General features: G+C 24.5%; 1 protein-coding gene across 2 annotated transcripts; it reads left to right on the top strand.

Moving 5' to 3' along the window:
• Window positions 1–132: 132 nt before the first annotated feature.
• Window positions 133–14856, top strand: LOC129605776 (soluble guanylate cyclase 89Db-like). 2 transcript variants are annotated; one of them, XM_055515704.1, is made up of 13 exons: window positions 133–186; window positions 11185–11279; window positions 11812–11889; window positions 11986–12107; window positions 12297–12394; window positions 12501–12542; window positions 12644–12867; window positions 12939–13453; window positions 13655–13970; window positions 14051–14303; window positions 14369–14395; window positions 14474–14646; window positions 14702–14856. In XM_055515704.1, exons 2-13 carry the CDS (start codon window positions 11238–11240, stop codon window positions 14750–14752), a joined length of 1941 nt encoding a protein of 646 aa, XP_055371679.1. In that variant the 5' UTR covers window positions 133–186; window positions 11185–11237; the 3' UTR covers window positions 14753–14856. The 2 variants fall into 2 exon arrangements, with proteins under 2 accessions (XP_055371679.1, XP_055371680.1); XM_055515705.1 differs by lacking the exon at window positions 133–186 and adding an exon at window positions 4111–4222.
• The last annotated feature ends 100 nt before the right edge of the window (window positions 14857–14956 follow it).

Genomic DNA, 14956 nt, shown 5'->3' with positions numbered 1-14956 from the left:
GGCAAACCTTTTTCAAATTATTTGTTAATTTATAAAATATATTTTGTGAAATATTTTTTTCGAAAACGTTTGGCAATTATACTTTGTAGCATTAATCAAAAAAAGGTTTTAATTAAATTTTGTGTGTCCTGCATAAGTAATAAAAGACTAAAGAAAAACAGGGAGAAAATATTTTATTCCTGAATGGTATATAGAATGATATTAAATTTTTATAATAAGAATAAATTCATCTTAAGACAATAGATACATAAACATTTGTAATATTTATTTATTGTACATGAATGTAGAAATAAAATTTTTTTTTGTTTAAAATGTTAAAGCAAGCATTTTGAAGCAACACAAAGATAAGGAAAAAAAGGTCTGATATGAAGACTTTATAAGAAATTTAATAAAATAGGGTCCATTCATATAAAAAATTGATTTAAATTGGTGATTGCTTTTATATATTTTGTTTATGAAAAGAGTTCTAGCTATGAATAGAAATTAAAAAGTATAATTTTCATAGCTATTTGATTTTGAGAGTAAAAGTGGATGTAAAAGTTATAAAAAAAATTAAATTGCATATGGTTAGGCTAGAATTTGATTGCATATTTTTACGATCTTATATTTTTTTCTATCTTTCTAAAAATATTTCAAATCAAAATTGTAGAATTTCATAAAAATTTTTTCTTAATAAAATATTTATAATCATATTAGCTAGCTATTATAGCTTTTTTTTAATATGAATAAAATTTGATATATGTAATTAATTTAATTGAATTCTGCTTGTTTATATTAAATTTAATTGGAATTGTATAAAAATTCAATTTTCTTAGTTTGGATTAAATTCATGAATAGCTATTGTAGATATTAAGAAGAAAGTTTAAAGTATGAAATTGTCTTAAAGTTCAAAACTTTCAATATAAGGATAGTGTTGATTTGCAATGATTGAAGGATTCATCTTTCTCGTTCATTTCTAAAAGCTACTCATAAAATTTATATTTATAGCACTTTTGATTTCTCTTTTCGATCATTTGCTATTCAGTGATTTATTCTTATTTCTTAACAGCACAAGTGAAAAATTTGCATAATTTACAACATAACATTTTTCATTATCTTTGAAATTTTAAAAAGTAATTGTTTAAATTTGGTTTTCCTTTAATTTTTTCTCTGGATTCATAAAAAATCACATTCGATATGCGTTCATTTAAATATTGCGAATGGTATAATAAAAATAAAATGTTTTGATTTAAAATAAAAAAAATAATTGCTTTTTTTTAAAGTAATGTAAGTAATGTGTCTTTTGCTTAAGTTCTTTTATCAACTGTGCGAAGTAGATTTAAAAAACTGAACGATAGAAGAAATTTAAACATTCTCTTGGATATGCAAGAGACTATTGAGATGTGCTGGATTTTTTTTTGTATCCTCGAAAATTCATAAAATATTTGTGTGGGAAAGCTAAATTTTATTTATATTTATTTTGGGTATACTTTATTTATATCTTTAGGGATTACATTTTATCCTTATATTTTGAGCACTTGAGAGTGATAAAAATTTTGTGTAAGACAACCAAAGGAAATACAAAAGAAAAAAAAAACAAAACTAAGTTAAAAAGAAGCAAATAAGAAGTGATAAAATAAATATAAATTTATATTTTTATGATTTATGTTTTAAAGATATTCTTTTACAAGATGAATTTATATTTACAAGGACAAAAGTTCGTACATGAAAAAAAATAAAAGAAAGAAAATTGAAAAGAATAAATAAAAGAAAGTAAGATTCTATTATTTGCAATTAATTGGGCTCTTCTTTAAGTTTGGCTCCAAATTTACTCAACACATTAAACAAATAAAAATAGATGAAGAATTTTCTAAATCGTTAAGTTAATTTTTTCGGCTTTTGGCCGAAAGTTTTTTGGTCGAAAATCAAAAAATGCATTTATTTGTTTCTGTTTACAAAATGCCTTCATCCAGTATAATAGAAAGTTGAAATACATTAATCGATCTTTGTAAGAAAATTATATCGTTAATATAGAAGAAAATTTCTTGATATTTTTCCAACTCTAAAAGTAAGGGTCTGTGTCGAAACTAGTATTATTTTTTGAAATCCGCAAACGTAGAACGTGGGTCTGTATTTTCAAAGGCAAAGTAATCATATCAATACAATATCACGAATGGGATACAATATCACGAACTCATAATTTTTTAAAATTTTTAACATAATTTTTCTTTTACGTGGTAAATTTTACAAGTCTGAAGCAGAAATTTATTGATATTGAAGTTAAAAAATTATTTTCTTATCAGAAAGTGAAAATATGAGTTAGTAATTGACCCCATAATTACTATTTTAATATGAGGGAATTGAAAATCTGACTACCCCTAACATTATGCAAAAGGATGACATTTTGTATAATATTAGCAGAGCAAATAAAACATAATTTTTAAGCGAAATTTACTACAAATCTTTTGATACGAGTTTATTTGAATTATTTTGGTTTCAATTTTACTTATTCTTCAAAATTATTTCGCGCACTAAATCGCGAGTTCCTTTTTGGTTCCCATCACTCTTATACACATTATCATATAAATATCCTATTTGCGTATATTTGTATATATATACTATTAGGTATAAGTAAGTATATAATGTATAAAGTTTTTTATTATATCAAGTTAAAAGATCCCAAAATATTAGGTATAATGAGAGATTTTTATCTATATAATTTCAATATTTGCTTATATATGTATACATAATATTATGTACAAGATTTTAATATAATCTAAGAACCGCCTATATCTATATTATAAAAACATGGTTCGATATAGTTAAGAAAAAAAAAATATTAATGTGTTATACACACATACATATCTATGTATATGTATAATAATATAATTTATATTCAAGGAGCAAAACAAAAACCAAAAATAAGTAACTTGAATATTTTATGCGAACCCCGGGGTGAACTTTTTGTATTAAGATATTTTACTTTTATATACTTACGTATACATGAACATATACATATATACATTTTATGTTTAAGAATTTAAAACGCGGTAAAACGAAAGTATTAATGAACACCTATTAGAATTTAAATGATGCTAAAAATTAAAATATTTTTAAGTTCTATAATACTATAATGCTTTTTCCCATAAGAATATGGTTATTTGCTGGGAAAATTACAAAAAGGTGTTAGAAAAACGCAGGTGTATATCCTTTTAATAGAATCATAATTTTTATGAATTTAATCTGGTTAAATATGAATAGAAGTCTGAATGTGATTTTTGACATTTTTTATTAAAAAATCGGGAATGGGTATCTGCAGTAATTTTTATCAAGATATTTTATAATCTATCTTTTGGAAAAGCGAATATTGAAATGTGTGGACTTGATTAACAACTTTTATTCTACTCTTAATAGTGAGACTTAACAATTAAAATTCAGTTTAATTATTGATACTTTTTAGAAATTCACGAAAACATTATTGGAGTTTAAAAGTTTTTAACCAAATGCTAACCTGGTCAACCAAGCGATTAAGCCGAAAATGTCATTCATTTAAAGTCGATTGTCGATTGCTTTTGAGAATTGAAAAATTACATTGAATTATGAAGAATTTAGTAATAATACCTAAATAATAGCTTTTATCCGAAACAGTCAGTAAAATTATTCCAATAAATATCAGTCACATATAATTTATTTTAATTTTGCAAAGCGTTTTACAATATTCCTTCCCTTAGTGTTAAATATTAGATTCATACCAGAAATTGAAAAGAAACTTTTCAAATTCATACATATTTACACTTATATATTTATGTTTTTTAATATTATTCACGTTTTATATTGCTTTGTGTTACAAAGGCATTATAATGTAATTTCAAATTTATATTAATATGAACATTGCCTAAAATGCTTCACGTTTTATGGCAAAAAATCCATTTAATTTATCCATACAAACATTTCATGTGTATATATATAAATTGTATATGACAGAGCATATAAATTATAACTTTTATTGACAATAATTTTCTTCTTATATATTAATGTATTCACATATAATACTTTAATAATCAGCGCAATAATAAGTTTATTTGCGAACTTTAATAAAAATATTGTATCACATACGGTTAGGATTGTATACGACGCGTTCATTTCGGTAAGTTTAAGCGTTAGTTTTATATGATTTAATATTTAATTTCTTGTGCAATATACTATATGTAGAAGAATAAAAATTATAAGGATAATTACAAATGTACGTAAAGTATACAATGTGTGTGAATTTATAGTAACTATATTAAACATCATATTAAAAAAATATGTGATTAATTTGAGTGAAACGACATAGAGAATTTATAAATTAAGGAATTTTAAGTAATTTTAAAAGTATAGAGCTTTGATTACTTTACAAATTTTTTATGCTGTTAAAATTCTGTGTATTGCAAATTAATGAGTGTTAAAATAAAAAAGTTAATAAGTGTTGTCAATTTTACCAGAAATTTGATTATTGTTTTTTAAAAGAATTGATGTATTAATTTGGATTTTGATGTGTTCCTAATGAAAGCGGTAACTTCTACTTCAATTCGTTGATTCAACTAAAAATCATATATATTTAGAATTACACTCAATATTTACATCAGTATTATAATTATTGGAAGGCCTCTAATATAAATGTCTATATTAAATATGTATATGATACCTTAAAGCATTCAAATTAAATACGAGTAACTTTTTTAAAAATAGATGCTCAAAAATTTAAATTGTAAAAAAAGTGATAATATCCGTCTAAACAATTAAAATTTCTTTTCAATATTTTATCCAATATATTGCCCACTTTAAATTTTTGTTTTTTTTCAACTGTTTTGTATTAATTGTTAAAAAGTTTTCAAACCATGCACGTACAGTAGTTGCCACATATTTCTGGATTGTACTCGTAATTAAAGTTGTAGTATTTATAACTACATTTAATTGGGTAGTAGAAGAAATGTATTATATAACCGTAGTATATGTACAAAAATTATACGAGTATAAGCCAAATATTACATAAGAAATAACATTAAGGCAAAGAACGTATATTTATAAAGAATCGCAAAAGTCTAAAAAGAACATTTTTTTTCATCTCTACTTTGTGACAACGATTAGCTATTCACCTCAACATAATGTGGTGTGTTTGAGCTTAAAAAGAAAAAAAAACAAAAAAATTTGTTTTGGAATAAGGAATGTGAAAAAGCAATAACAAATTTTGTTATGGTTAATATGGTGTTGTTCGGTTTAACAAAGTGTTTGTTGAATGATCTAATAATATGCATACATACTCGTACATATGTATACTCGTATGTATACCATATATGAATTTTATTATTACTGTTGTGAACATATACATACATACGTTCAAATGAATTCAGAATTAAGAATAAAATTAAGAATTGACAATAAATAAAATATTAATATATATACTTACAAACACATACGAACTGCATCATAATTCTTCAATATTAAATCAACACACACTTTTTTTGTATTCAAATTCAATATGTGTATTCAATAATAATTTACCAATTAGTACGAGTAGAAAACTATTTACATATGATTTGAAAATTTTTTAAGTTCTTTTTCTTGATCCAATATGATATTTAAAAACAAAAGTAGGTAATATGTATGGCTTGAATAACAAAAATAATGGTACTTTTTTGCAAAATTAAAAATTGATTTTGGTTACATGAGTTAATTTAAATAGTTTTTTATATTATTTAAAGTAATAATAATTGTTCATATTTATTTTTCAAGAATTTTTATTTTTTTTTAGGTACGCACATGCATACATATGTACATACATATATAAATACATATTTAATAAGCATTAACAAAATATAAAGTATTTTAGAAGAGAAGATTTTTAGTATAAAAGAAATTTCAGTTATTTAAGTCAGATAAATTTAATATTCATGATGTTTGATGAGACTTTAATAGTAGTAAAGTTTTCTATGGTATAAAACTATCGAAGTATTTATTGAATGATCTTTATTGCTGCAAAATTAGTAGTCGATGATGTGAAGAAGATGTTCTATTGAATGGCTCTGTGGAATTTTTCGCTAACCAGGAGCAATTTTTTCGCAATAAAACGAGAACAAGGAAATCTAATATAGTTTTTCGATGATCATAACATTCATTTTCTGGATCAAACCAGTCGGGATATAATTCGTTTGTTTTTGAGACACATGCTTCCGCTATTTGTTTTTTTAAATTTACATTGTGAAAAAAATTGTCAAAAATATGTTTAAATACATTAAAATTTTGGTTACATATTTCGAAAAAGTTATCGCTCGGAATTTTTAAGAATATTTGATCGGATTTGTTTTCGAAATTTTTGTATTTTATTAGTTGTTCTGATGGTAAATTTAATAAAGAATCATAATTTCAGAACATTTCGTACAATTAATTTTATGACTTAGTATTTTAAAAAGACCATAGCCAACAAAATACATTTTAGCTGGGTCTGCTTCAGGTCTATTTAATCCGCCGATGTCATCATCAAGAATTAAATTATTTATGTTTTCTTCTGCCTCTGACAAAATTTGTGATTCATCTGAATCAGAAAATGTTAAATTTATGTTTTCACTGATTCCTGTTTCCCAATCCAGCATAATATCTGTATCATTTTCACAGTTTTTGTTACTGTGCATAAACGTTACTATACGCATAGACATAATTCTAGCGATAATCCAATTAAATTCACATACAGATGGATTTTTATTATTTCCACCTTTAGAACGTACTTGAGCAAAAATATTTTCAAGAGGATCTTGGTTTATTCTGGATGTAAGTAAAAATTCAATTTTAGGCGAGTTGCAAGCAAATAAATCTTGACTTAAGCCTATTATGCCATTTAGATTCAAAATAGATTAATATATTTCATAAAAATTTATCAAAAAATGCACCTGATCAACATTGAGTTTCAACAAAAAAGTGAACATTTCTTTTGAACTTCATTTCAATTCTAAGTAAATAAACATATGCACACATATATAGAATTATTCACCCATAAAGAAATTGCATAGCTTTAGATGTATAAGAACAACTAATTTTTAGCAAAGCATTATTTTATACACATTATGGACTTATTAAAGTTTACATGATTGTGTATTCACCAGCATACATATATAAATGAGAATTTCAGTTAAAATAAAAATAATTCAACACACCACATTATGTTGAGGTGAATAGCTAATCGTTGTCACAAAGTAGAGATGAAAAAAAATGTTCTTTTTAGACTTTTGCGATTCTTTATAAATATACATTCTTTGATTAAGGGTTAATTTTTAGTAACACAACATTCCGTATTTATAATTAGGAAATTTTTACTGGAAATTATACTAAGCAATATATTCATGCTGGGAAATCATTGTTTGATACGGATGATGTATATGTATGTATATTTGAATGTAAACATTTTTATTATTTTATTATTAACAAAATTAATATACAAAAGTTTAAGAATTATACGTTCTTGCTTCAATGTCAATAATTTCAACTTTTTTCTTTATGGTTATTCATTTCAAATTTTACTCTTTAATGTTAAATTTTCGTTTGAACATATATTTGTACATACATATTATAAAGATGAATTAATTTAAATCAATTTTCATATTATGAAAAAGTTATTTATAGTCTATACAAATTTAAGATAATCAAAGTTTTTGAAAAACATTTTATATATGGTAGGAAATTATTCATATTTGGTTCACAAGTCTAAAAATAGAAAAAGTGTTATTAGAATCTATCATTATCAATATTATTAAAGTATACGAAATCTTTTTTATAAACCTTTCGTGGAACTATTGGGTCCATTTTGTTATTTTGCAAAAATTTTGTTGTACATAATAATATGTAGGTATTACACGCACATATTTAATAGAGCCTTTTAAATTATTCTGTATTTCTGTATAATATATTTTCTTATTAAAACAATATACATAATATTTACATACAGTTCTCTCTACTTTATTCCAACGAGAAAATGCACAATTTTTGTTTACGCATAAAAAAGAATGTCCAGAGTTGGACAACCGGCGTTACAAAAAGATTGCATCCACGACTACGTATAAAATCAATTGTATAAACAACTTCTATTTATATGTTAGTAAATGCACAAAAAAACTATATTTTGAATTTTTCCAATGATTTTTTGTTGAAGTACGCGAAGTTGTATTTCAATTTTAATTGTATGTATGTATGAATGTTTCTAGTATTTTTTGACACGTTGGTAAGCAATTGGTCGTATATTCTAATATGTTAATACGAAAAAGTTGTTTATTTAAGCGGGTTGTTCAATTAAAGGGCTTCGACTAAACGATGAAATAATATGCATGCATATTTTAATAGTAGTAGAAATTTGTCTTATTTACTCAATCAAAAGGAAACAATTTATTGAGCTCGGTGCAATTAACCGGAAAGAACTGTACATACAACAGGCCAATATAGAAAATAACAATTCTCATGAAGTTATAGATTTATGTATATGCTTATTTAGGTATTCATATTCAATTTCTAATTTGTATCTACATTTTGATACCGTAAAAAATATGTTGTATATGAATACGATATATATACGTTATATGCATATAGCTATACTTTATTTTTATTATAAGTATGTACATAGTGGGGTATTTGTAACATTTAGCTTTTTTGCTATTCTGTTCACCCATTCATTTTGAAATACGAGTATGAGTAATATGAAGTATTTTCTTTATGGTATAAAAGGCCTAATTAATTTCATGGTAGTTTGGGCAAGGAATACTTTTTGTAAAAATATTATTTTTATCAACGACTAATGAAGTGAAAATTTTGACATTATAGATTAGCAAATATATTTTCATGTATGTATGTATGTATGTACATATATTTATCTATATTAAATATTATAATCTTATTTTGTGTTGAAGGTCGGTAAGAAGATCTTTAATATAAATGAAAGTGGAAGGTCTTTAATGAAGATTCATAGATTGAACGCATACACATACAAACAAGAAGGTTGACAAATATTATTTAAATCATATGTTTTTATAGAACGCATTACATGCTAAGGGGAAAATTATATGATGGCACTTAATTTCATGTGCTGAGTTTTCTATAGAAATGTTATCCGTAATCGAAACAGAGAAAACCATAAAAAACTGATTCTGAAGAAGTTTCGATCTGTTTGTCTTTGCGTTTGTGTCTCAATTTTTGTTGACCCGGTTTTTATAAAAATTTTATATTTGAGTTTAACTTAACCATGTCAAAGATTGTTCAATATTTGAGGTATGTGAGGTGTCAAGGAGTTAACCTTTACTAAGAACAGAATTTAAATTTATATATAAAGAATTAATTAACCAATTTATTTGAATTGATTGTTAAAACAATGAATTAGTAAATTTTTGGAGGTTACCAGCATTGTGGCAGATCAAACTTTCACTATAAAGACCGATTTCTTATCATTATTATATATTTCAGAAAATACAATATTTAAAGTGAATTATGAGCTGATCACATCAGACTATTGAATATCAGGCTATTTTAATAACATATTGATCAAAACTTGTTGTAGATTTAGGTAGTTTATAGAATACAAACTTGAAGATGGCATTGCAATTTTCGACTATAATAAAAAGAAAATTTTTCTGTATTTAACAATATTAAAAATATTTGATAATAAAATTACATTTTGTATTCTTTTAAGATAGAATATTCAAATATAATTTTAAAACGTTGATTACTAAACAATATTAAGCGATCAATTCAATTAAACTGCTATATTTTTAAGCTTTATAGTTGGTAGAAACTTTAGGTTGGACAATGCTGATTTACAAATTTAATTTATGTAGCACAAATTGTATACAATGAAAAAGTTTTTCCAAATATTATTCATAATCTAATCCATATTATAGACTTACGTTATATTTAAGTTTTCTTTCTCAAAATATATTCATCTTCTTTTAACATTGTGTTATTTTATTGGATTTGTTTTAATAAAATATGGCGCTATGAATTAAGTTCGAAAGCAACTCGTACTCTAAATCTTAAAAAATGAAAAATACGTGTTAAGATTTTTATAATTTTGTTTTTAATTTTCTCATTTTTTGTGGTTTAATCAAAAATTCTGTATAAGGGAAGAAAAATAATCTATCAAAAATAACCTTTATTTTGATTTCTTTTAAATTTCAGCTCATTCTCCTTTTCTTATTGAAGTTAATTCATTGGAATATAGATAACAAGTCTGTATATTTCCAAGAATTTATATTATAAGAAAAAATATTCAATTTCAATTATCCATATAACAAAGATTTACAAAAGACACTTTTGTAATGCTTATATGTATAAATCTGTAGATATGTAAAGATATTATACATACGAAGTGACATACTTTTATAACAATAATAATATATAAATTCCATATTCAAAATAATTTGTGCTCGATTAAATTCACCAAAATTTTAATAAAAAAAAATTTTGCAAAAAGAAAATACTTTCGTTTTTTTTTCGCTTTTCTTTGCGTGTCGTAATTTCAATAGAAATATCAAATGTTAATTGCTTCAAAAATAATTACAATTTGTTATTTTTGATAAAATAAATTAATTGAATTATTGATTTTATTTTAATCGTTTTGTACGGTAGCATTTTGTTTAGGTTTTTTTCTCTGTTAATTTTAATAAAATATCTGCCGAAATATTCGAAACAAAAATATTTTGCAGTAATATTGAAGAGTAATGAATAGTTTACTCAGAATAGAATAGTTTACTCAGATTTGATGAGTAAAATATTCTATTTCTAAAGTGATTAGCTACAATCTAACCTTTAAAAATTTGACATATAATAAGCGTAAGAACAACTATGCCTTTGCCAAGTGTTTTTCGAAAAAACAAAGTTTGCAACAGAAATGGCGTTCTTTTGCCAAATTTTTCTTCCACACTTAATTATAATTAGAACAAATGTGAGGTGTCAGGAAAGTCGAAATTATAATATTGATTAAAAGAATTTATTCAAAGAAAAAATAATAAAAAAAAAGAATTTGACATGCAAATTTCCAATAATCGTTTTATTTTTTTTTTTTGAGTTTGTTTTTTGTAATAATTAAATGATAATTTTATGAAGTAGTTTTAATTACGACACGACACAATTTTATTTCTTAATTTATAAAAAGATAAGTAAAATAAAAATTTATTTCAATTTTTGGAACAGTTGAATCATGATGTTGTAACAAATAAGTGAAAAAAATCCAATTGTTAATCGAAATGTATGGAATGTTATTGGAAAGTGTACAGCATTTCGTGCAGGTAAGCTATTATTCTTATTTTATCGGACTATCTACATATATGTTATGAAATAGTTATATACCTAAAGTTAATTGCGCACTTTGAAAAATTTAATAGTAAAATTATATATTAAAAAATTTAATTTCTTTAATAATCTTTTTATTTAATTAGTACTTCAAATTTTTAAATCAAATATGTTTGAAACTATCTTTCAATTAAATTATTGAGTATAACATAATAATGTATTGGAATTTTCAATTACACATGTCACACGTATTAAAACATGTAAATTGGATTTGCTTAAGTATACTTCCAGCATGTTAAAGCGCTAGTAAATAATAATATTTAAAGTCGTCTACTATAATTTGCGAAATAATTATATATGTATCACTATATCTAATTGCTTATATACAATTGTTAATATCTAATTGCTAATAGACAATAAATAATCTGCATTTACATATATTTACATATTATGTATAGATGTATAAGTTATACATATATGCATAAGCTTGTTAAAATACATAATTTAATTAATTTTACGTTATTGTAGACAGAATTCGGAGAACATGTCTGGAATCAAGCATTACAAGCTTCGCAATGTAAGCACACATCATTTAAAACACATCAGGTATACTCAATTTTAGACAATTAAGTCAAATAATTAACCATTTTCTTTATTTTGCTTTTGCATTATATATGCACTTATATATTTCCATTTCTTAAGGTTTACCCCGATAATTTAATGCCAGATTTAGCGCAATCACTTTCAGCAATAACTGGAAAATCATTTGATTACTTTATGAACTATTTTGGAAAATGTTTTGTTCGATTCTTCAGTAATTTTGGGTAAGCAATTAAAAAATGTTCATTAAGCGTTTCTCTAGTTATTATAATGTATTTACGTCATGTATATATGCAATTTTAAGAATACTATGTTGAATCGATAAATTTTACGGAATAGCAAAACAAAATAATAAATTAAATTATAATTTATCTTTTTTTAATTTCTTTTGGTGCTGATTTAATATAAAAAAGTTATGATAAAATTATTCGGGCAAGTGGCAGATATTTCGCTGACTTTTTACAATCTATGGATAATTTGCACAATCAAATGAGATTCACTTATCCTAAAAGTAAATTTTTTTCTTATATTAAAAATTTCTATTCCGATAATTAATAAAAATATTGAACTAATAAAAATACATTTTCAAAAATTTATTTTTTATTCAATGAATTTAGTGAAAAGTCCTTCTATGCAACTTGCAATGGCTGACGAAAATGGTAAGAATTAATTAATTTGAAATTTTTAAGATTCTCTTTAGAGAAATTTTAAATTATATATAGAACTGTAACTTTCATGCTTTTGTTGTTAAAAAACTTAGGTGCTGTTCTTATTTATAAAAGTGGACGCACAGGATTTTCAAGATATTTTATGGGACAATTAACGGAAATCGCAAAATGTTTTTATGATTTAGATTTGAAAATTACAACGTTAGAAAGCGAAAATGATGTAGCTGGAGGAACAACGGGACCAATTCAAATGAAACCACTTGCTGATCAACAAGTTGTTGTCAAATATCGTCTCGATTTTGACAATAAGGAATTTGTAAGGATATTTTTTAGAGTTTTGATCACTTAATTTGAATCACAAATATTTTATATTATTTTTATATTTAGATGGAAAAACGTATCAATTATATTCCACATGAATCGCAAAAATCTTTAAAAGACTTGGATGTAAAAATATTATTAGAATTATTTCCATTCACAATAGTCTTAGATCATACAATGAATATAACTGATGCCGGTGAAAAAGTATTAGAAACTTTTATTTTACATAATCCGGACAGAAAACCAACTAGTTTCATTGGATCACATATAATGGAAAACTTTAAATGTCGTCGGCCACGAGGAACAATTTTTGATTGGGATACTATATTTCAAATGCGTACAGTACTATTTGAATTGGAATTGATTAGAACAGGAACAACGAAAATTAGAAATCCAGATGAATTTCTAGATAACGAACACAATGATGAAACTGTTCTAGAAATTCAAAAAGTTGTAATTGAAGCTGAGGAACCTGACGATGGTGAAAGAAAGAATTCTCAAGGTTTAAAAAGTATTTTATTGAAAGGGCAAATGTTTTTCATCAAAGATTTGGATTCAATGGTGTTTTTGTGTAGTCCATTGTAAGTTTTGGTTAATAAATTTAATTTACTAAACACAATTGTAACAAATACTGGTTTTATGTTTTATGACACAATTTAGGTTGAATAATGTTATTCAATATTGAAAAATGTGCCAAATAGAATTATTAAAATTTTATTATAGTAATCAGGTCCTTCTATTGTAAGAGTTAAAAAAAACTTTATAATTGTTTATTTTTATAGAATTAATAATTTAGATGAACTTCATGGTATCGGACTATATTTAAATGATCTTAATCCCCATGGATTAAGTCGTGAATTAGTTTTAGCTGGCTGGCAACATTATTCGAAATTAGAGATTATGTTTGAAAAGGAAGAACAACGTTCTGATGAATTAGAAAAATCTGTTGAATTAGCTGATTCTTGGAAGAAAAAAGGTGATGAACTTTTATATTCTATGTTACCAAGACCAATTGCTGAACGTATGAGAGCCGGTACTGACCTATTGGAAACTTGTGAAACTTTCGAGGGTGTATCTGTTATATTTGGTGAAGTTATGGTAAATTTCTTTTACACGTTAAATCTATTACAAAAAAAAATTTATGATCCTCAATTATGTTAATTAAAATTTTTATTAAGGGCTTACATTCTGGAGAGAATATTCAAGAAGCTATGAATGCTGTAACAACTTTAAATGCAGTTTTCACCGCAATTGATGAAGAAATTTTTACACCGTTTGTTTATAAAGTTGAAACAGTAGGAATGGTTTATATGGCAGTGAGTGGAGCGCCAGATATTAATCCACTTCATGCTGAACATGCAGCAGATTTAGCTTTAAGATTAATAAAAAAAATTAAAAATTTAAAACTGAAAGATGTTTCAGTAAAAATTGGTAAGCATATGAAAATCATTAAAAGAACAAGTATGTAATTCTTATTTAATTCATTTCCAATTTAGGAATTCATTCTGGTCCGGTTGTTGCAGGTAAATATATTATTAATAATATTGTAAAATATCTAAATTGTTAATGTGAATGTTGGGAACACTTTTTGAAAACTATAGGTGTAGTTGGACTTAAAGTTCCAAGATATTGTTTGTTCGGTGATACCGTAAATACAGCATCCAGAATGGAATCGAGCGGAGAGGCATTTAAAATTCAAATATCATCAGCTACAGCTGCAAAATTACAAGATCGTGGTTACAAATTAGAAAGTCGTGGATTTGTTAAAGTTAAGGTACATTTCAATTTCGATACAAATTAAAAAAATTATTCACCTTCCTATTTTCCAGGGAAAAGGAGAAATGGAAACATTTTGGCTAGTTGCTGGTCCAGAAGATTAGAATATATTAGAGAAATATTAAATTATTTTGATGTTCAGATTATGTTATATGTTTTTATAGACCGCGAATGTTAGGATTTCGAATACTTTTGGTTGCAAAACTAAAAAAAAAGAACAGTTTTTTAAAACACTTAACTAAATGTATATGTAAAAAAATGATTTTCAAATGTTTATCCGTATAAGTGTTTCTTTCAATATTTTTCAC

The sequence above is a fragment of the Condylostylus longicornis genome, unplaced genomic scaffold, assembly GCF_029603195.1.
Source record: "Condylostylus longicornis isolate FDR11 unplaced genomic scaffold, ASM2960319v2 ptg000014l, whole genome shotgun sequence".
Lineage (NCBI taxonomy): Eukaryota > Metazoa > Arthropoda > Insecta > Diptera > Dolichopodidae > Condylostylus > Condylostylus longicornis.
This window is presented reverse-complemented; position numbering and strand designations above follow the sequence as displayed.